Here is a 19,797-nt window from a genome sequence, read left to right as displayed (position 1 = left end):
AGAGGCGAGGAGTACAGGTCAAGGTGCCTACGCCCACTTAATTATTCTCAGCTCATTCTCAGTGGTACAGAATGGGTCAGACACAAGCAGAAACTTCTCTGAGTCAGCACATAAACACCCTGACATTTCCCAACTAGTTCTCCAAACTCTTAGCTGCTCTATCTAATGGAAGCTGGGACTGTGAAAGAACTATAGTGTGCACCTTAGCAAACGCAGCAGCAGTCATCTGGACACGGCCCTCATCAGAGGCATAGATCTTGAGATCATGGCGGAAAGTGCTATGGAGACGAAGCAGCCCACAACCAGGGAAGCCAGCATAGTCACCTGGGGGAGAAAGGGGAGGACAAAGAATGGACTGCTATACATACCCACATGGAAGAAAGAATGCTCCTTTCCCCCTTTAACTTTCCCATTGCCTCTGTCTCTTCATTCCCCCAATTTATTCTCTAATCATCTCATCCAAGCCCTGTTATTTGCCCCCCAGACACTCACCCTGTCCTCCAGGGTACATGCAGCGAAAAGCTCGTCCCAGCTCCTCAGCCTGAACACGGCCATCAGGAGTCAGTTCTCCACCCCACTTCAGTACCAGCAACAGAGAAGGGGATAGGGCCTCCCGCTGTGGATCTGCAGGAATAAGGGGAAGTGAATAGGTCTAGATCTAAGAAAAATAGCTGGGAGGGGGGGCAGCTGGGTGGCTCAGTCAGTTAAATGTCCAACTTCGGCTCAGGTCATGATCTTAAGATCTATGAGTTCAAGAGCCTTTCCTTTGGGCTGTCTGCTGTCAGCACAGAGCCCGCTTTGGATCCTCTGTCCCCTCTCTCTACCCGCCCCTCTCCCCCCTCAAAAATAAATAAACATTAAAAAAAAAAAAAAAGAAAAGAAAAAAAAAAGGAAAGTAGTGGGGACATCTAAATGTCAGGTCTTCTGAGGAGCCCAGAATGGTGATCTGGGGTAGAGGTCATCTAAAGATTTTGTTTTTTATTATTTATTTCTATATTTTAATTTACAACCAAGTTAGTTAGCATATAGTACAATAATGTTTTCAGGTGTAGAATCCAGTGATTCATCTCCTACGTATAACACCCAGGGCTCATCCCAAGGGTTTTGTTTATTTTTTTAAGTTTATTTATTTTGAGAGAGAGAGAGAGAGGCAAGAGCGCAAGTAGGAGAGGTGCAGAGAGAGAGGGAGAGAGAGAATCCCAAGCAGGCTCCACATTGTCAGTGCAGAGCCTGATGTGGGGCTTGAACCCACGAACCGTGAAATCACGACTTGAGCTGAAATCAAGAGTCAGAGCACCCTCAGGTCATCTAAAGGTTTAAGAATAAGAGACTTGAGTGGTAATAGGAAGGGAGTATTATATCTTACCTTGCCCCTCATTAGTAGCTTTTACTCCATGAGGGTAGTAAGTCAACTGCACCTTCCGGTTGATGCCTGAGAAATGACCATACCTGCAGGATAAACTCAGTTTACTTTCTACCCCAGCACCTAGTTCTCACTGTCATTGACTCCCCTCTCCTATCCCCTTTCTCACATCTCCAGCACAGACTTCAGCTGCTCTAGTTTCCCAGTCTTCTCCTCGATCTCACCACCTGGTTCTTTCTCCAGTTCAGCCAGTAACAGCCTTGTGATGTCCAGCACCTCCTGGAGGAGGAATAATAGGGTATCCATGAAGGAGACCAAGTCCTGGGCAGTTACCCTTTCATCCTGGTCTCTCACTGAGGCCCCCAATCCCATACCCACCTCGCTCCTCCCAGCCCAACTCACCACCTTACCTGTAGCTGCTCAGGCCGCTTCAGTTTTAATTTCCCTGTCTTGTAGCCACCATGTTTTTCAAACAGACTGAAAAATCTGAAGAAATAAGGAAAAGCTTCAGTATGGGGTGAGACAGTCAAAGCCTTTGGGAACTTCCCCATCCCCATCTCTCTCACAAAAACCTATTTGTCTAAATCAGGACATTCATCCTACCTTGGATGTGTCACCTCCATCTTCATTTTCTGCTTGGGAGTACGATCTCCATGACGGATAATTGCAATGACACAACGGAGTTCCATCCTAAGATAGGGAATGTCGTTAGAGCCTTTCCTCCAACCCACCCCACACCACCTCCCATCATTTCATCCTACATGACATGTCAAAGAGCAGAGGAAAAACTGAGATTAAGAATATAGGCAGGGTTAAGGAAATTGCCTAGAAGATACCCAGCCTCCACTAGTCATATGGTATAGGGTCAGAAAGTAACTAGTGGTCTGATTCAGGTGCCTTAAGTAGGTTACTCCAGATTTTATACTTTTGCTCACATAGTGCCAGATGTGGTAGGGACAATGGGAATGTCCTCAGCCTCTGTGGGGATGGACCATGGGATCTGGAACTGTGGAGCAAGCTCCCGCATGATGGTGTTCCTAGAAGGAAAAACATGAAGAAATGTATGAAAATGAATGAACCACAACTACACATATGAATAAAGCTCACAGAAATTAGCAAGTTGTAGAATATATTATATAAACTCTAAAAACATGCCCCCCAAAAAAGCCCCCATAGATGTATTAAAATATTAATAAATGCATGGGAATGACAAACACCAAATTAAGGATTGTGGTTACCTCTGGGTAGAAAGGGAAGGGATGTAATTAGCAAGGAGTATTCTTAATATTTTATTCAAGCCTGAGTGGCTCTGTCAGTTAAGTGTCTGACTTCTGCTTAGGTCATGATATCACAATTCATGAGTTCGAGCCTCACATCAGGCTCTCTGCTGTCAGCACAGGGCCCACTTCAAAAAAATTTTTTTTAATGTTTATTTATCTTTGAGAGGCAGAGAGAGACAGAGAACCAGCAGGGGAGGAACAGAGAGAGAAGGAGACACAGAATCTGAAGCAGGCTCCAGGCTCTGAGCTGTCAGCACAGAGCCCGATGCGGGGCTCGAACCCACGAACTGCGAGATCATGACCTGAGCTGAAGTCAGTTGCTTAACCGACTGAGCCACCCAGGTGCCCCGGAGCCCACTTCAGATCCTCTGTCCCCCTCTCTTCTTGCCCCTCCCCTGCTTGCACTCTCTCAAAATAAATAAACCTCAAAGAAAGATTTTATATCTAATGTTTAATTAATTTATTTATTTAGAAAGAGACACAGTGTAAGCAGGGGATGGGCAGAGAGAGGGAGACACAGAATCCCAAGCAGGCTCCAGGCTCTGAGCTGTCAGTACAGAGCCTGATGCGGGGTGCGAACTCTAGGAATGAGATCATGACCTGAGCTGAAGTCGGACACTTAACCCACTGAGCTACCCAGGTACCCCAGAAAGATTTTATATATGAAGATTTATGGTGAATACATGAATACTCACTATGTTCATTATTCCTTATACATTTTTATTTTTTTAACTTTTCAAAAATTCATGTATTTATTTTGAGAGAGAGAAAGAACTCACGCATGTGCACGAATGAACAGGGGAGGAGCAGACAGAGGCAGAGAGAGAAAGAGAGAGAGAGGGGGAGAGACAGAGAATCCCAGGCAAGCTCTGTGCTGTGAGTGTGGAGCCCAATGTGGTCCTTGATCTCATAAACCTTGAGATCATGACCTGAGCGAAAATCAAGAACTGGACATTTAACGGACAAAGCCACCCAGGTACCCCTCCTCATACATTTTTAAATATTACATGGTAAATTTACTTTAAAATCAACTTTTAAAACAGTATTACAGTATGATCACATTTAGTACTATAAATAGTTTGTTTATACATGGTAGAAAAAGACATATATGTAAAACTGCTAACAGTTGTAACTGGGGAGTACAGTGTTAGGAAAGCAAGAGGGCTAAGAAGCCCTTTTTTTATTTTCCTTTTTTCATTTTTTAATCCTTTTTATAATATTTAAAATAAGGCAAAAAGCTTTCTCTCTTCTCTAAGCCCATTCTCCCCAATCCAGACCACTGTGTCCTTACCCCAGGATCTTGGCACAGTCATCATAGTATTTCATCGAATTCTTGACAAAACTGAAGCCATTGACATCACACACAAAGGAGTGACCATTGGCACGAAGAAGGTCAAAACCACAAACTGTTTGCTGCAGTGGAAAGAAGCAAGATGAAAACAAGAGAGCCACTCTTTCTTCCAGACCCCTGCTCCTGTCCCTTTCCCTCACTCCACAGCACCATCCCCCAAGGGCCTTTCACTACCTTAAAAGCTACACAGACTTTCCTGGCCACCAGCTTTTCCATGGCAGTCAGCATGACTGGATATCGAATCTCTTTCCCTTCACTGTCTCGTTCGACCTTCCCATCGAGAGCTGGAGATTTTCTGGCTTCAGCATGGGCATAATCTGGCCCCACTGTATATACCTGCAGGTACATAGCATCACTGAGTATGCCCACCGCTCATCCTGCATATGAGAAGACAACATGAGCACTAGGTCTGTAAACTAGTTTCGGAAACAAAACAAAACAAAACAAAAAAACCCTGAGTATTAAGAACAAGGAGACTAACATTTTCCTTACTGGGCCCCACCAAAGTATCCTTATGAAGGTTTCTCCTTGGGACCCCAGCACAATTTATTACCTAGTCCTCATTAAGAAACAACTTACAATATTATACCATTTTCCATGTTACCCTTGCCCTTGCTCTGATAGTAACAATGTAAATGTCTACTTCTCTCATTCATTATTTTCACCTGAATGTAAAAGCAAATCACATTCACTTTATTTTCTGTGACTTTCTCCATACACTTCCACTTGCTTCCCAAGCACCCCATCCCAACCCAGACATTTATCACTTCTTAAATCCCTGTATCCACCATAACCTTGACATCTGTGCCATCTGTTGGCATAAACTCCTCATAGATGTATGATCCTGTCTTTCGGACGCTGCTCTCAGGAGAGTAAACACTGCTTCGGCTGCCAATCTTCAGGAGGAAAAAGAAGAAAAAAATGTTGCCTTCACGTTGTCCCCAAATTCTCCAGCTCTTGTCCTTCCACCTATCTGACTTCCCCAAATGCTCAAATGTCTCCCATACCTTTCGGAAGAGGCGCTGACTTCCTCCCCCAGCTGAACTGGGGTAGTAGATGTAAACATTATGGTCCTCTGCACTCACTGGCTTCTCCACAAAGGGCTTGGGAAAGACAGCTCCATTTACCTCTACCTGGTCTTCACCTTCTATCAGGTTGCACTCTGAAGTAAAAGTATGTGGTCATTCCCAGGGTTGAGGATTGTAGAATACTTCCAACTCCCATTTCTCTGAGTTTTAATCTTCATAACCCTCAAATTTCTATGACCATATCTTAGTAATAGATATGGTAATATATGCTATATAAATATGATAATACCTACATAAGAGGTCTAAGTCTCTGTTTAAGGACCCATGGTTCTAACTCTACCCATTGCCCAATAACCAAAGCCTCACTTGGATAAGTAATACATGGAGATGTCCAGAAGATGGACAGCTGGGCTATGTTACAGAAAGCAAGGTGGGGCAGGACTGGACAAAGTGAGGTACTCACCCTCAGGCCGGGCAGGGTCACGATTGAGCACAGCATATCGAGGCAGATCAATACCTTCCTCCTGCAGGATCCGGTACACCTCCCTCCTGTCACCCCCAAATAAATTAGCTGGGGGAGGTGGGGAATGGTGAACAAGGGAAGAGGCTAGGGATTTCATTTGCTCAGGAATTGGGAGATACCAGGGTATAGAACTCGGGAAGGTATGATACAAAAATTAGGCATGTTTGTTTGACTCTGCCCCTCCCAGAGTGGGCTCTCTAAACAGGCATGATCTCAGGACTGCCCACCCCACCAATCAACAGAAAGCTATACCTATCCTGGATGTAATACTGCATAGCCAGGTCATTGATAAGAAAGGGGTTTCGAAGCTTGGAGTAAGCAACAGCTTTGTCCAGAGGAAATCCTGGGATAGAAAAAGGAAATAGATCAAAAAAAGAAAGTGAAAGAGACAGAGTGAGAAAACAGCAAGAGAAATAGAGGTATTAAAGCTAAAGTTGCCACTAAGCTCCTCTACCCATCCAACCCGTAACATCCTTCTGCCCAACTTCCCAAGTCTATAATATTCATCAGGAAAAAGTTAAAAAGATGTTATTTCTAGGGTCCTTCTAGAGACACACAACTCTGTCAGAGACCCTAACAGCTTTAGAACTGTCCTGAGGTTCAAATATGGGCTTTAAACTACCGCCAGCAACTCTTCCACAATACAGGGAAAGGAACCCCCTTTGCACTGTTCACCAGTGTGTCAGGAAGAGCAGATGACCACTGTACTATTCGACAGTAAGAACCTCATTTCCCAGGCCAGCATTCCCAACACCATTCCTCCCACTTTCCTTCACAGACTCCAACCTTTGGAGTGGAAAGAGATGAGGCAGTGGCAAGATGGCCAGTTTTCCACAGGTTCGTTGAGGATCACGTCTTCTCCCAGGATGATAACAGTTAGGTAGTCAAATCTGCAAAGTCGCTCTAGGATTTGGGTCATTGGCTTGGACTTGGATTTCTTGGTCATGGCACAGATGCCAACAATGATCTGAGGTTCAGGAGGCTATAGAGAGGAAGTACTGTCAGGAACTTAGGAACTTCCCACCTAGACCATCCCTATTTAGGGAACACTGTCTCATTTCCTTAGGGCATAGAGTTTCTTGCCAGGCTTTGGAACTATGGGGCAAATGCTGTCTCCCAACTTAGGTCTAGATTGGGGTGCCTGTAGGGATTCCTACTGCCTAAAGAATAGGAGGCTTTCCACAGTAGGAAATGTGTGCTCAGGTAGGAGAGCTAGAGAACCAATAACCAGGACACAACAGGAGGAAGGCATAAAGGCAAGGGATTCAAAGATAGGTAATCTAACCAATCTCTACTGCCTCTCCTCTTAATCAAGATAGGGCCTGTTTATGACAGGGAGTCTACGCATTTGGAAAGGGCGGAGAAGTATCTCCAGCCAATGGAATCTCAACTCTCTATGACAGGGGTCCCAACACCAAGTTACGTCATTTTCCTTAGTCTTACCACTTCATCCTCCTCATCCTCAAGGAGCTCGCTGTCACTCTCTTCTGTCCTCATGCCTATTCCACGGGTGCCCAGCCCCTCATCTCCAGCTCCAAGGAAGAAGTGGGCCGTGGCACTCTCGCCCTCACTGGCCGGCAACGACCACATCCCCGCCGGAGCACCCACTCATCCCGCTCTGCAATGGAGGGTATCCCATTAGCTCAGAATCCAAACCCGCATGGCAATGGGTGGGGATGGGGCATAGGGAATGATAAAATAAGAGGGAACCACAAGGAGACTAGGGGGAACAGGAAACAAAGCTATCGTAAAAAGGAACAACAGGAAAGGAGGCACGTGGGCTATGACTTGACATGACTAAAGATCCATAAGAGAAAAGCAAGGTCTTCCTTTTCCTCCCTGCTCACTCCACCCCAACCATGAGACTGGTAAGAGGATCAGTAGGTTAACCCTTACAGTGCTAGCATGTCCCTGATTCTGCCAGCAGGAAACACCATTAACTCCAGCAGCAAGTGGAAAAGGCAGTTCCTCATGGAAGGCTGCTGTTGATTCCTACCAGAAGAGAAAGTTAGAGAGACATTTCCAACTTTGGATTCATTCCTAAACATTCCTATCCCTTCACCACCTCCCCACAGTAGTGTTGAACTCAGGGATTTAATTCAAGGGCAGAGGTAATGAGAGACCACAGCTGCCTTTGACCTTAACCCTCATCTTCATTCCTACCAAGGATTAACTCAAAAAGAATTTATTGAGGGCACTCTATGTTCTAAGCATTATATCAAAACATTAAAATCCTCTATGTTCCCTGTTTCTCTTCCATGTGCTCCACTTTAAAAGACAGATGCCCAAGTCTGGAAAATCTGTCAAGGAAAGAGGTCTAGTGCTAACTGGGAGGTTGAGGATACAGGCATCCATACAACAGCCTCCAACCCATTCTCAAAATAAAGTTTCAGTTTTCTCTCTACCATCTCCTGGTACTACAGACCCAAGTCGGGTCTAGGCCAAGGTGTCAGTAGGAAAAAATTCTGCCTAGAGCCATAATTAGTGAAAATATCTTTTTTAAAAATGTTTATTTATGTTTGAGAACGAGAGAGACAGAGCATGAGTGGGGGAGGGGCAGGGAGAAAGGGAGACAACCGAAGCAGGTTCCAGGCTCTGAGCTGTCAGCACAGAGCCCAACTCCGGGCTCAAACTCACAAACTGCAAGATCATGACATGAGCTGAAGTCGGGTGCTCAACCAACCAAGCCACCCAGGCACCCTAATCAGTGAGAATATCTTAAGACTTACGCTTGGATTAGAATAATCTGGCAGTTCCATTTCTACATATACACATGTACAATAGTGATTCTTAACCAATTGTGATTCTGCTGGCCAGGGGACATTTGGTAGGAAGCACTTTTGGTCGTCACAACTGGGAAGGTGCTATTGGTGTCTAATGAGTAGAGGCCAAGGATGCTGCTTAATAGTTTCAAATGCATAGGATGTTCCCCCACAATGAAGAATTATCCAGTCCAAAATATCAGTAGTGCCGAGGTTGAGAATCTCTGCTGTAAAGAAACTCTCCCACATAACGTGCAAATATGTTCATAAACTCACTGTTGGTAATGGGAAAAACTGAAAACTCAGAGATCACAAGTAGAATGCATAAATACAGGGTAGAATATACAAATGATAGACTAATAGCAGTTTTGAAAAATGAATCAGGGGCAACTGCGTGAGTCGGTCAGTTAAGTGTCTGAGTCTTGGATGTGGCTCAGGTCATGATCTCACAGTTCATGAGTTTAAGCCCTACGTCGGGCTCTGTGCTGACAGCATGGAGCCTGCTTGGGGTTCTCTCTCCTTCTCTCTGCCCCTCCCCATCTCATGCTCACTCTTTCAAAAAAAAGAAACGATGTCTGTAATAATATGGACAGCTTCCAAATGCAAACTGCAGAAATACACACATTGCAGTACAATTCAGTTTGCATAAATAAAAAATATTACATATATTTATGACTGTATATATAATTAGTAGAGTCTAAAAATATGGACTGAAAAGAAAAGCATCAAATTCATAATACTGGTTACCTCTGAGGACAGGGTAAAATGGAACTGAGAAGGATTTGAGTGGAACTTTACAACCTTATCTGTAATGTTTATTTCAATTTTTTAAAAATCTGAAACAAATACACAAAAGGTTAACATTTGTTAATGCCAAATTGTGAGGATACATATACTATTTGTTTCCAAAAATAAAATTGAGTCACCCAGCAGCAATTTTTCACATTCTCCAAAAGTTCTCAGAAATACTAATGACTCTAATGAACACCACATTCTAAGTAAATGGATCATCTTAACAGATTTATAAAATAGTCTTCAACAATTGCATTTTGTATTTTATTTTAAATCCTTACCATTCCCAGTGGGATTTCCAGCTTTGATTAGAAAATTATTGCTAACCTTTGTATAGACCTTGACCTCCCCAGTCTTTACCATCTGCTTGTCTCCACAGGCCGGTCACAACATTCTCCTTAAGACTTAACATTTCCAGTTGTGTACTGCAGGTCTTATACATATGCTTTATCTTTGAACCCCTTTTTAGTGACCTGACCCAATTTCCACGACCTGTATAGTTTAAGCAGGCAGAATTTTGTTGCACCCTTTATCCTTTATCTGAAGCAGGGGCTTTCCCTCATGTCTAAGATTCCTAACCCTTCACCCTTTTTTTCCACTAAGTCCTTCCTGATTTTCTACTGAATGTATATAGTCATTTTTCCTTAAAATCTTTTACAACTCTATAACAGGGGATGGTAACAGAATGGGGAAGAAGAGTCTGTTCACAGATCCTTTAAGGGGCTAAAGAGATATTATAAAGGCCTAAATTTATAGTTAACAAAGCAAAATGACAAAGCTATGAAATAGCTTTGAATAGCTATGAAATAGCTATGAAATAAGACAGGATTTATTTAAATGTACCTTTGAGAGAAGCTGGGATTTAATATGGTATTCCAAGAGCCATTCCCCTGTTTTCCAGGCCCTTCTTCCCATCCCCCTTTCCTTCAATACTTTGTTGCAAAAGAAAACTTCACACTCTACACTAGGCTAAAGCAATCTCACTCCCAAGGCCGAATCAATGCAAATGACGGAAAAAAGGGAGGATGGGAGGGGAGACGATAAGTAGGTGAGAAGAGAGGGTGGGGCAGAAGGGAGGGTAAACTGTGTAACTTCTTGATCCCTTAGAATTTAGGGCTGTTTGCAGTAGTCCTCTAATTTCCTTAAACACCATGCACTTAATGGAGGGCACCATTAGTGGTGAAGGGGACACATCAATACAGAGTCCAGGCAGGAATATTTTCAACACAGTAAAACTCCTCAGGCAACCAACACTAGCTCCTTCTCACCTTCCACAGTGGACCCCTAAATTCTTTCTGGATGCAGCATTTAATCCTTCACACAGACCCTTATTCTGACACGGATGAATTGGGCTGAAGCCCCCTTGTTCTACCAACTCACTCATACTCCCTTCTTTCCCTAATTTGCAACAATGACTCTCCATGGACCCTCCCCCAACCACTCAAGACACTGCTGCCCCCTCCCCCATCACTGATCAACGAATCCAATTAATAATCCAAGTAATCCTCTCACTCAGTGATTCTCCAACATTAAACTGCCCTTCAAACCCGCAAATGAGTCACCACACTTGGTAACAATTTATATGGAACACTCAATGATCTCCCACAAAGACTGCCTTAGATCAATTCCGTCCTCACATTAGCTCTCTCCAGGGTACCCTCCTCTCTGTAACAACGCCTGCCTGAAGCTGATCCTCTCCAGAGTCGACTCCATTCCACCCCTCCTCACACAGACCTCCCCACCCTGACCCTCTCTCGGGCTGACTCCGCTCCTCACGCAGGACTCCCTCTTCCGCAAATCCTCACACCCCTCTGTTCTCTTGCTGACTCCCTACGGTGTGTCTCCGGTGTGTTTCCTCACACAGCTCCCGGTCACGAATACTGCCCTCCGATGCGACTCCACCAGCCTTCGCCCTCCCCCGCCTTCTCCGCCTTACTCTCCCTACGCAGACATTGAGGCCTCATCGAGGGCCTCCTCCCGAAGCCGCCCCCAGCCGGTACTAACCCTGGCCCTCAGCACCTAGCAAGCCCACTCTATCCAGCCCACCCCCTCAGATACCGCCCCCAGCCCCCAGCCACTCCCCCACCGCCCCCGGCCCTCGCTCACCCGCCTCCCTGCGCTCGCGCAGCCGAACCTGCCGGCAGCGACACCTGACAGCAGCCCAATCAAAGCGCTGCTTCCCTGCGGTGTCACCAATCAGCGGAAGGCGCGCACCGGCAACAAAGTCAGGCTGCGTTGGCCCGCACTTCTGCGTGGAGGAGGGTGGCCCCTAGTGGCTATGGGGAGGGAATGCAACCTGACGCTCGCCTTCCTCTGATTTCTGTGTCGCCACAGCCCAGATGCTTGGTCTAGACAGAGACTTTCCAGTGAGACGAAGAGCAGAGAAGAAGCAAGATGCAGAAAAGAGGCACAATTTGTGCCATTGCACGACCTGAGACGAACCAGGTTTTCTGTTTGATTTTTATTTTTTATTTTTTTATTTTTAAAATTTTCTTAATGTTTGTTTTTGTGAGAGATAGAGCGCGATTGGGGGGGGGGGCAGAGAGAGAGAGAGAGGGAGACACGGAATGTGAAGCAGGCTCCAGGCTCTGAGCTGTCGGCACAGAGCCCAATGCAAGGCTTGAACCCAGGAACAGGGGAGATCATGACCTGAGCCAAAGTCGGATGCTTAACACCCTGAGCCACCCAGGCGCCCCTCTGTTTGATTTTTAAAACATAAGAGGTATGATATACTTAGAGAGCCAATAAATGTTGGTTGAAATGTTAACAGATGTAGAGGAGTGATAAGTAGACTGGAGACAAAAAGAGACAGAGAGAAACAAATCAGAAAGTTAAGGGAAAGAACAAAGACTTATTTATGGAGAAGACAAGAAAATGGATGTACATGGAACACTGGGCAATATGATTCCCATATCCACACTGGTTTGTTCTTTACACCTCCAGCCTTGGAACCAGACAAACCTGGATTTGAGTCCTGGTCTTACCTTTAATAGCTGTGCAGCTTTGGGCAAGTCACTGAACTTCCCTCAGCCTCCATTCCCTCATCTGTAAGAGAGTGTTTTAAAAATCTAATCATATGGTACTGGTTATATGAAAGCATTTTGTATATGTTTCCGTTTTTATTATTATCTTTTCATCCTTACTTAGGTTTCCCTAGTCAAGACAATCCCAATTGCCCTGTTTCTCCTCTGCAACCTTAAGGAGCTTACCATTTTTTCAGTCAGGTGCCTCATTATACTAACCCTGAATGAGATAGGGATGATTCTAAGGGTTGTCCCTAAGGGAAATAGATACTTCCCTAGTTCGTGCTCAGGCTCATGTCCTCTCCACCACTCCAGCCCTTCAAACAAGTTATTAAAACATCGTCTAGGTAATTAACTTATCTTCGCACCCTAAAATGTAGACTTCGTGTCTAAAATGTAGACTCAGTCCCTGGTCAACCATTGGAACAATCCAATTAAATGAAATAACACATACAAGAGTTTCTTGTAATTATAAAGTGCTTTATAAATGTTAGTCTTGGTAATTATTATCATTAAATAAATAAAATACATATACATATCAATTACTTCCTGTATGCCATAGGATAATTTTATAAAATGAGCATTAATACATTATGTGGCTGTCAGTGACTCACAGGGAATAAGAAAAGTACACAAATACACATCTTTTCTCCGAGGAGCTATTACTCAAATTTGGACAACTAGTCTCCAAACTTGAGTGATTTCTCAGGCTGTCTTATTTTTCCTTCTCTAATTCTCTCTTCTTGTTCCCTACCTCTTTAATCTTAGTAACCACCCTCTCAATCAAATAACAACTCTCCTTCATTGGAAGATTATCTCCCTTCTTTATCTGGGTAAATATACACCATTGCAAGTAATTATATTTGCTTGTTCATAACTACTCCTTAACCTAGACAATGAGCCCCCACAACACAGGTAACATTTTCCATCTCTCCAAAAGTGACTCTAACTACAGAATTCTATCAATTCTCTGATAATTGCTCTCTTGCCAGAAGAAGGAATTAAGTGATGGACACAGAAGAGAGGTGGATAGCTTCTAAGGATACAAATGAAGAAGGGAGGAAAAGGAACACAAAGGAAGCCTGAGAGTAATGAAGGGAACGAGAGTATAGGAGTAGAATGGTATCTCATCAGTGGGGCCAGAGGACAATATGAAGGGAATTTCTCTTTCTCAAGTAAGATTTCCAAGTATCTTACTATCACCAAGATGGCTCAGAGAAGGGACTAACACCACCATGTGTACCCAAGCTTAAATGACTTTCCATATGAAGCCCCCACATCTCTATTTTGGCTCTATCATTCATTCTCTTTACTGCCAGGACAAAGGTCAAGTCACACCTAAGTCACACTTTGAGCTGTGGGAACACACCCTCTCAAATCTGAATACATATCTTGGGAGGATAAAGGACAGAAGGCCAGTAGGAATGTACAGATTCCCTGGCCTTGAACACCACTCCCCTTTACACTCTGGAATAAACAGGATTAGGGAGCCAAGAGAGGAAACATTTGTGGTGGTTGGAAACCTGTGCCTGCCTGTTCTGTTCCTACCCGCCGTCATCTTACCACACCCTTCACCTCACCTTACACTCCCCTCCAGCCCAGGAACTGGAAACTACAAAGAGGGGAGAGAAGGGAGAGGAGGAAGAGGAAACTAACAATTCCCTGCTCAATCCCAGGTCTACACCCAGTACAACCAACAGGTAGGCAAGCTTGCAGAGAATACTCAGAGGGAGTCCTGTGAGCAGAAGACAGTCCTGAACCTGGATAAAACACGAGGAAGTAAAAGATCAAAGGTGAAGTAGAAAATGGGGAGGAGGGTGGAGGTGAAAAAAGTTGGGGATCATGAGAAGTGGGGGCAGGACATAGCAGGGCTATGTGGGAGCCAATCGGGAGCAGGGAACACAGCATAAATGGGATAAGAGTTAATGTTCCCCTGGTTGGTCTCAGGGAATCCTTCCACAACCTTGTAAGAATAGCACAGGTGTGGCCGGAGGGCACCTTGGTCCTCTTCCTGGTTCTAAAGCAAAGGTGACCTTGAGCCACCGGGTGTCTTTTCCAGTGTATGCCTCTGTGTGATTTCTCCATTTCTTTCTCTGTTGTCTGTATTTATGCCACGGTTTCTCCCGCTGCCGCCTCCCCTGGGAATATGGAGAGGTTGCTGGGGAAGGCCGAAAACTAGAGAGAGGTTGGGCAATGTCACCCTTTCACACCCACACAGAGTGACGAATCGGGTTTCCGATTAAACCGAGAGGCTTGGGGGAAGGGTGTTAGGTTTTGCGGGTCCCGTCGGGTGCTGTCCTCTACGTGGTGCTGAAATCTGGGCGACCTCAACCCAGGTGGGCCGGCATCCCCGGCCAAAGGTTGCGAAGCTCGGGTCCCCTAATCTACCTGGCGGTGCTTCCCACCTCTGCCCCCGCATACCTAGCGCGGTGGCAGCCGGAAAGGCGGGGCCTGCGTGAGCCCCACCCCTGGAGACTGCGGCTGGGACCTCCCTCCTCCGCCCGCCAGCCGCTACCTCATTGCGCCTCTCCTGCAGTCTGGTTGCTACCGTTTTCCTCTCCTGCTCCAGCTTCCAATCCGGCCCCCATTTCAGCTCCAGCCTCGCACCCAGTTCCAGTCCTCAGTCCTTCTGGTTGCATCCTCCCTCCCTGTTCCTGCCCTGCGCCAGCTCCCACCCCGGGATTCCATAGCCGGACCCTCAAGCCATGGCTGGTCCCTTCTCTCGTCTGCTGTCCGCCCGCCCGGGGCTCAGGCTCCTGGCTTTGGCTGGAGCTGGGTCTCTAGCCGCTGGGTTTCTGCTCCGCCCGGAACCTATAAGGGCCGCCAGTGAACGACGGAGGCTGTATCCCCCGAGGTATCAGTGTCTGAGGCACAGGGGTGGGGGGGTGGGGTGGGGGGAGGTGGCGACGGGAACGAAGATGGGGATGGAGATGAGGACCTGGGCAAAAGAGAAGGGTTATAATCACGAAGGCTCTGGAGTGGAGTGCTGTATAATCTGGAGACCACAGTGGGTTGGGAATGGAAGCCAAAACCATAAGGCTAACGCATTTCTGGGGACCTGTAACCCGCAGTCCCCGCCCCCAAGACCCGCTCTGGCCCTGTGAGTTCTGGCTGTACCCACTCTGCCCAAAGCCCTAACTGAGAAACCAGGAACTATCCTTTTCGCTCTCCTCCATCTCGTTTCCTGCTGTCCCCCCCCCCCCCATTTCCAGAATTCCCCTCCTTAGTCTTCCCCTCCCCCATCCCAATGTTGTGCTAATGGTAGGAAATAACTGAGCAAATCTGGGGAAATTGTGCCCGCCAGCCAGAGGAAACTAGACCTGTTGGGAAAGAATAGACCCTGAAAGTCCCTAAAGAGATTACTAAGTAAGGTTTAGCCTCCCCCTAATCTCCCCTCCTCCCAAGGAGCAAAGGCAGACATGGCTAACTGGATAGCTCCCAGCTGATTGCACTGGGTCTAGGCCCCCTGTGCTCTCCTCCATGGTTACTGGGTACCCCCTCCCTAGCGCTGAGTACCCAGACCTCCGAAAGCACAACAACTGCATGGCCAGTCACCTGACCCCAGCAGTCTATGCCCGGCTCTGCGACAAGACCACACCCACTGGTTGGACGCTAGATCAGTGTATCCAGACTGGCGTGGACAACCCCGGCCACCCCTTCATCAAGACTGTGGGCATGGTAGCTGGAGATGAGGAGACCTATGAGGTAGGGGGCCCCCAGAGTTTCCCTGGTGACCCAACTCATCTTCCCAGTAATCCCAGCTCCTTCCCCCTAAAGACCCTTCACTTTCCCTTAAGGCTGGACCTTCCATACTCATGTTTTCTGACCCAGTGAAATCAATCCACAACTAAGGCCTGGAAAGGGATTCTCTCTCCTTAACCACCCTCTCCCTCTTAATTCCCCATCAGGTATTTGCTGAGCTGTTTGATCCTGTGATACAAGAGCGACACAATGGATATGACCCTCGAACAATGAAGCATACCACTGATCTGGATGCCAGCAAGGTAGGACAGATATTCTTCTTCTGATTTGCATTGCCTTATATATAGCATTCTGTTTCTCCAATCCTTTCACCTTAATTATTCCTGACTCAGAGTCATTATACTGCCGAGCTTTTAGTTTTGGTTTCTTTGGTTAGATCCTTTGGGGGAAGAATTGTACCTTAAGGAGCTGCAGATATGGAAGGGAGAGGAGAGGAGAGGGTGGGTGAGAATGACTGTACCCCAAAGTGGGCAGTTTGAGGGAGGATTCATAATGCCCTCTTCTGTTGGAGTGCTTGCCCAATGAACTTCTCCTTCCAATGCATGTAGTGAGGACCCCTACAGTCTTTAAGGTCTCTCCTTCCCCAAGGCTCTCTGTTCCCACCCCTGTGTTTCTGTGAGTTATATTAATTTCTCTTATTCCCTAGATCCGTTCTGGCTACTTTGATGAGAGGTATGTATTGTCCTCAAGAGTCAGAACTGGCCGAAGTATCCGGGGACTCAGCCTTCCTCCAGCCTGTACTCGGGCAGAGCGACGAGAGGTGGAACGTGTTGTAGTGGATGCACTGAGTGGCCTGAAGGGTGACCTCGCTGGACGTTACTATCGGCTCAGTGAGATGACAGAGGCTGAACAGCAGCAGCTTATTGATGTGAGGGGCCTTGAGAGGAAGCTGGGTTGAGGAAGCAAATAGAAAGAAGAGTCAGGGGAGGGTGGGTCAGATGAGATAGAGGCCCAGGAGCTACTGTGAAGATTCTTAACTCAAGTCCTTTTACTCCCCTCAGGACCACTTCCTATTTGATAAGCCCGTGTCCCCACTGCTGACTGCAGCAGGAATGGCTCGAGACTGGCCAGATGCTCGTGGAATCTGGTATGAGGCTTACCTTACCTCTCTTTCCCCCATGATCTGTAAATGTCTTTTATTCCTATATCTCTCCCAGTTCTCGCCCTATCTCTTGATCCCTGTCTTTCCCTCTTTACTGCTCTCAGGCACAACAATGAGAAGAGCTTCTTGATCTGGGTGAATGAAGAGGATCATACACGGGTCATCTCCATGGAGAAGGGTGGCAACATGAAGAAAGTGTTTGAAAGATTCTGTCGAGGCCTCAAAGAGGTTGGAGAAGAGTGTATAAGGGAACTAGGTGGGAGGACATAAGGAAAAGCTAAGGACTAGACCATATAATTTATCAATCAACCCATGATACTTTTGATAACAAAAGGGATCACCATCAGTCAGTCCAGGACAATATATCAGGACTGTCCAGAGAAAACCAGGATATATGGTCACCTAAGAATAGAAAGAGAAAGAATGTCCTGAATCTAAGGTAGTAAATAAAGTAGTTGTCGGATAAGACAAAGATGGAATAATTGTGTCAATGCCTGAGGTGTGTGGAGTGTGCAGATAAGGAAAAGTTTGAGCCTGGATCAACGTAGGAAGTGAAAGATTGGTGTGTTCATGATTCCAGTGTAACCATCCAGTTCTGAACCAAGGTATTCTGTCATTCTCACTGAAGTATCATGTCTAGGTTTTAAGCTGAGAGCAGGAGGGAGACTAGGGGAAATGGAAGATGGAATGGCTTAAGTCCCAGAATGTGTGGCTCTACTGAATCCTCAATCATATATGGATTAGGACTCCATATTCTATTCTAGATTAGAAATCCCCATAAACCCAGTTTTTATTGTATGTTCTCATATATACAGTTATATTTTGGACTTGGAAAGACAGACAGCTTCTCTTTTTTTAGATTCTAGCTGGGAAGTTTTTATTGTTTTTGGCTAATAACAGATAACATATTCTGATGGTAAGTGGGTAGGGAAGTACTTTTCAAATGATATGCCTCAGGTTTCTCATCTGTAAAATTGGGATAATACGGCTTCCTACATTTTAGGTTGTTGGGGATTAAATGAGATAATGTATGTAAAATACCTGGTGCATAATAAATGTTCAATAAGTGTTAGCTCCTATTATTTTTCTAGATGTAAAGGTTTCCCCTTGTTCAGCATGTAAGATGACCCCCTATGCCGTGTTTTTTTTTTTTTTCTCTGAACTATAAACAGGGTTCTCTTTACTCATATGAGGTAGTCTTCGCATCCATCCTTCTGGCACACCCCCTGTCTCTTGAACTCTAATAGTCATTTCCATCATTAGGAAGCTCTAGTGAAACAAAACAATCTACCCACACTCCCTTCCCCACCCCCTCATGTATACACATAACTATGAGTCCAGCTCTTCTGGACTGTTTTCACCTTTCTCTCTGCCTTCTCACATGTGCTCTTTCCACAGCTAACAGAAGGCTTTCTTGCCTCTTCCTGTTGCAAAGCCTACACCTTCATTTTATGTGTGAAAGAACCCTTCCAAACTCTAGGCTCATTAGCAAAGCAAAGATAATCCATGCATGCTGAGCTCATTGAATAATCATTCCTTCCTCAGTTCAGTTTACCACCTCCACTCATTTCCCTAGATCATCCTTAGTGCCTTATTCTCTCAAGTGTCTCTTCTTCCACACACAAGATATTTTTCTGTAATCTCACCATTATGGGCTTGCAACATCAAAATTACCTTGTACACATGATAATAACAAACGATTCCCCACCCCACCCCACACACACACAAACAGCAGTGTCATTCTTTCACAGTCCAAATTCCTCATTCTAGACATATTTCTAGAGTTCTTGTAGGTCTGGCTAAGTGAGGGCTCAAATATCCCTGACTTTTCACTAACAGAGCCTTTGTGGACTCAGGTGGAACGGCTGATCCAGGAGCGTGGCTGGGAGTTCATGTGGAATGAGCGTTTGGGATACATCTTGACCTGTCCGTCTAACCTGGGCACTGGACTTCGGGCAGGAGTGCACATCAAACTGCCCCTGCTAAGCAAAGTAAATGAGTTGTGTGGTTAGAGAGGGGTATGAATAAGGAAGGTGGCCTTGGGTGGATGGGAGGGTATGGGCATTTTGGAAAGGAGTCAGACACATTGTGGGTAGAGTATCAGGGGAAAGGGACCAGTCTCAAATAGGACCAGTCTCTGCCCCTAATGGCCCGGCCCCCAATCCCTATCTCCTCTCCTCTAGGATAGCCGCTTCCCAAAGATCCTGGAGAACTTAAGACTCCAAAAGCGTGGCACTGGTGGAGTGGACACAGCTGCCACAGGCAGCGTCTTTGACATCTCTAATTTGGACCGACTGGGCAAGTCAGAGGTGAGATCCTTAGGGATTACAGTGTGGAAAGGTATAGGTCTGTGGGGGTGGAGATATGACAGTGAGTGGGCCCCAGGAATGTAACAGAATCTGAAATGAAATTCAGGTTGAGTGGGGAGACAATTGGAAATGAGTTCCTAGAGAAGGCAAATCAGTGTTCAAGAAGGAAACTCAAGGGTGGGAAGCAGAGATCAAGGATTAGTGTCCTTCAGGTGGAGCTGGTGCAGCTGGTCATCGATGGAGTAAACTATTTGATTGATTGTGAACGGCGTCTGGAGAGAGGCCAGGATATCCGCATCCCTCCACCTCTCATCCACAATAAGCATTAATTCCCCATCCTCAGGAGATGACTCAAGATCCCCAGGACTTCTGCCCATTCTAATGTGGCCCATTCTACTTGCCCTGGATGCCCCTCCAACTCCCTTCTGTCCTAGTAAAGACTCCTTGCTATGCTCTAGCTGTCTGTGTTATTTCTAATGGTTGGGATGAGGAGGGACTAGCT

At 45.9% G+C, this 19,797-nt stretch overlaps 2 protein-coding genes across 23 annotated transcripts in view; one reads left to right on the top strand and one right to left on the bottom strand.

Annotated features, from left to right (window-relative positions):
• The window catches only part of PPIP5K1 (diphosphoinositol pentakisphosphate kinase 1), a 42,916-nt gene extending 31,631 nt beyond the window's left edge, over positions 1–11,285 (bottom strand). For 5 of the 18 annotated variants that reach the window (XM_053889126.1, XM_053889128.1, XM_053889132.1 and 2 more), the window contains exons 1-17: positions 9,943–10,882; positions 7,442–7,537; positions 6,989–7,163; positions 6,332–6,527; positions 5,798–5,888; positions 5,486–5,571; positions 5,002–5,156; positions 4,789–4,890; positions 4,169–4,330; positions 3,935–4,056; positions 2,299–2,400; positions 1,967–2,053; positions 1,774–1,849; positions 1,533–1,642; positions 1,367–1,449; positions 493–624; positions 203–324 (exon numbers count right to left, since the gene is read on the bottom strand). In XM_053889126.1, the coding sequence (XP_053745101.1) occupies positions 203–324; positions 493–624; positions 1,367–1,449; positions 1,533–1,642; positions 1,774–1,849; positions 1,967–2,053; positions 2,299–2,400; positions 3,935–4,056; positions 4,169–4,330; positions 4,789–4,890; positions 5,002–5,156; positions 5,486–5,571; positions 5,798–5,888; positions 6,332–6,527; positions 6,989–7,135 (1,773 nt within the window). In that variant the 5' untranslated portion in view covers positions 7,136–7,163; positions 7,442–7,537; positions 9,943–10,882. Of the gene's footprint in view, positions 1–202; positions 325–492; positions 625–1,366; positions 1,450–1,532; positions 1,643–1,773; positions 1,850–1,966; positions 2,054–2,298; positions 2,401–3,934; positions 4,057–4,168; positions 4,372–4,788; positions 4,891–5,001; positions 5,157–5,485; positions 5,572–5,797; positions 5,889–6,331; positions 6,528–6,988; positions 7,164–7,441; positions 7,538–9,942; positions 10,886–10,926; positions 11,120–11,205 lie in introns of those variants that run through there. The other 13 variants (XM_053889127.1, XM_053889125.1, XM_053889129.1 and 10 more) reach the window with 8 other exon arrangements.
• A 2,354-nt stretch (positions 11,286–13,639) lies between these two features.
• Positions 13,640–19,752, top strand: LOC109263076 (creatine kinase U-type, mitochondrial). Of its 5 annotated transcripts, none has more exons than XM_053889120.1 (10): positions 13,640–13,822; positions 14,791–14,976; positions 15,629–15,827; positions 16,031–16,126; positions 16,531–16,752; positions 16,886–16,971; positions 17,091–17,214; positions 18,843–18,977; positions 19,170–19,295; positions 19,508–19,752. In XM_053889120.1, the coding sequence occupies exons 2-10, from the start codon at positions 14,828–14,830 to the stop codon at positions 19,622–19,624; spliced, it is 1,254 nt and encodes a 417-aa protein (XP_053745095.1). In that variant the 5' UTR covers positions 13,640–13,822; positions 14,791–14,827; the 3' UTR covers positions 19,625–19,752. The 5 variants fall into 5 exon arrangements, with proteins under 5 accessions (XP_053745095.1, XP_053745094.1, XP_053745093.1 ...); XM_053889119.1 differs by having other exon boundaries at positions 13,640–13,915; XM_053889118.1 differs by having other exon boundaries at positions 13,641–13,822; positions 14,692–14,976.
• Positions 19,753–19,797: the final 45 nt, after the last annotated feature.

The sequence above is a fragment of the Panthera pardus genome, unplaced genomic scaffold (assembly GCF_024362965.1).
Source record: "Panthera pardus isolate Hobbes unplaced genomic scaffold, ASM2436296v1 HiC_scaffold_24, whole genome shotgun sequence".
Lineage (NCBI taxonomy): Eukaryota > Metazoa > Chordata > Mammalia > Carnivora > Felidae > Panthera > Panthera pardus.
This window is presented reverse-complemented; position numbering and strand designations above follow the sequence as displayed.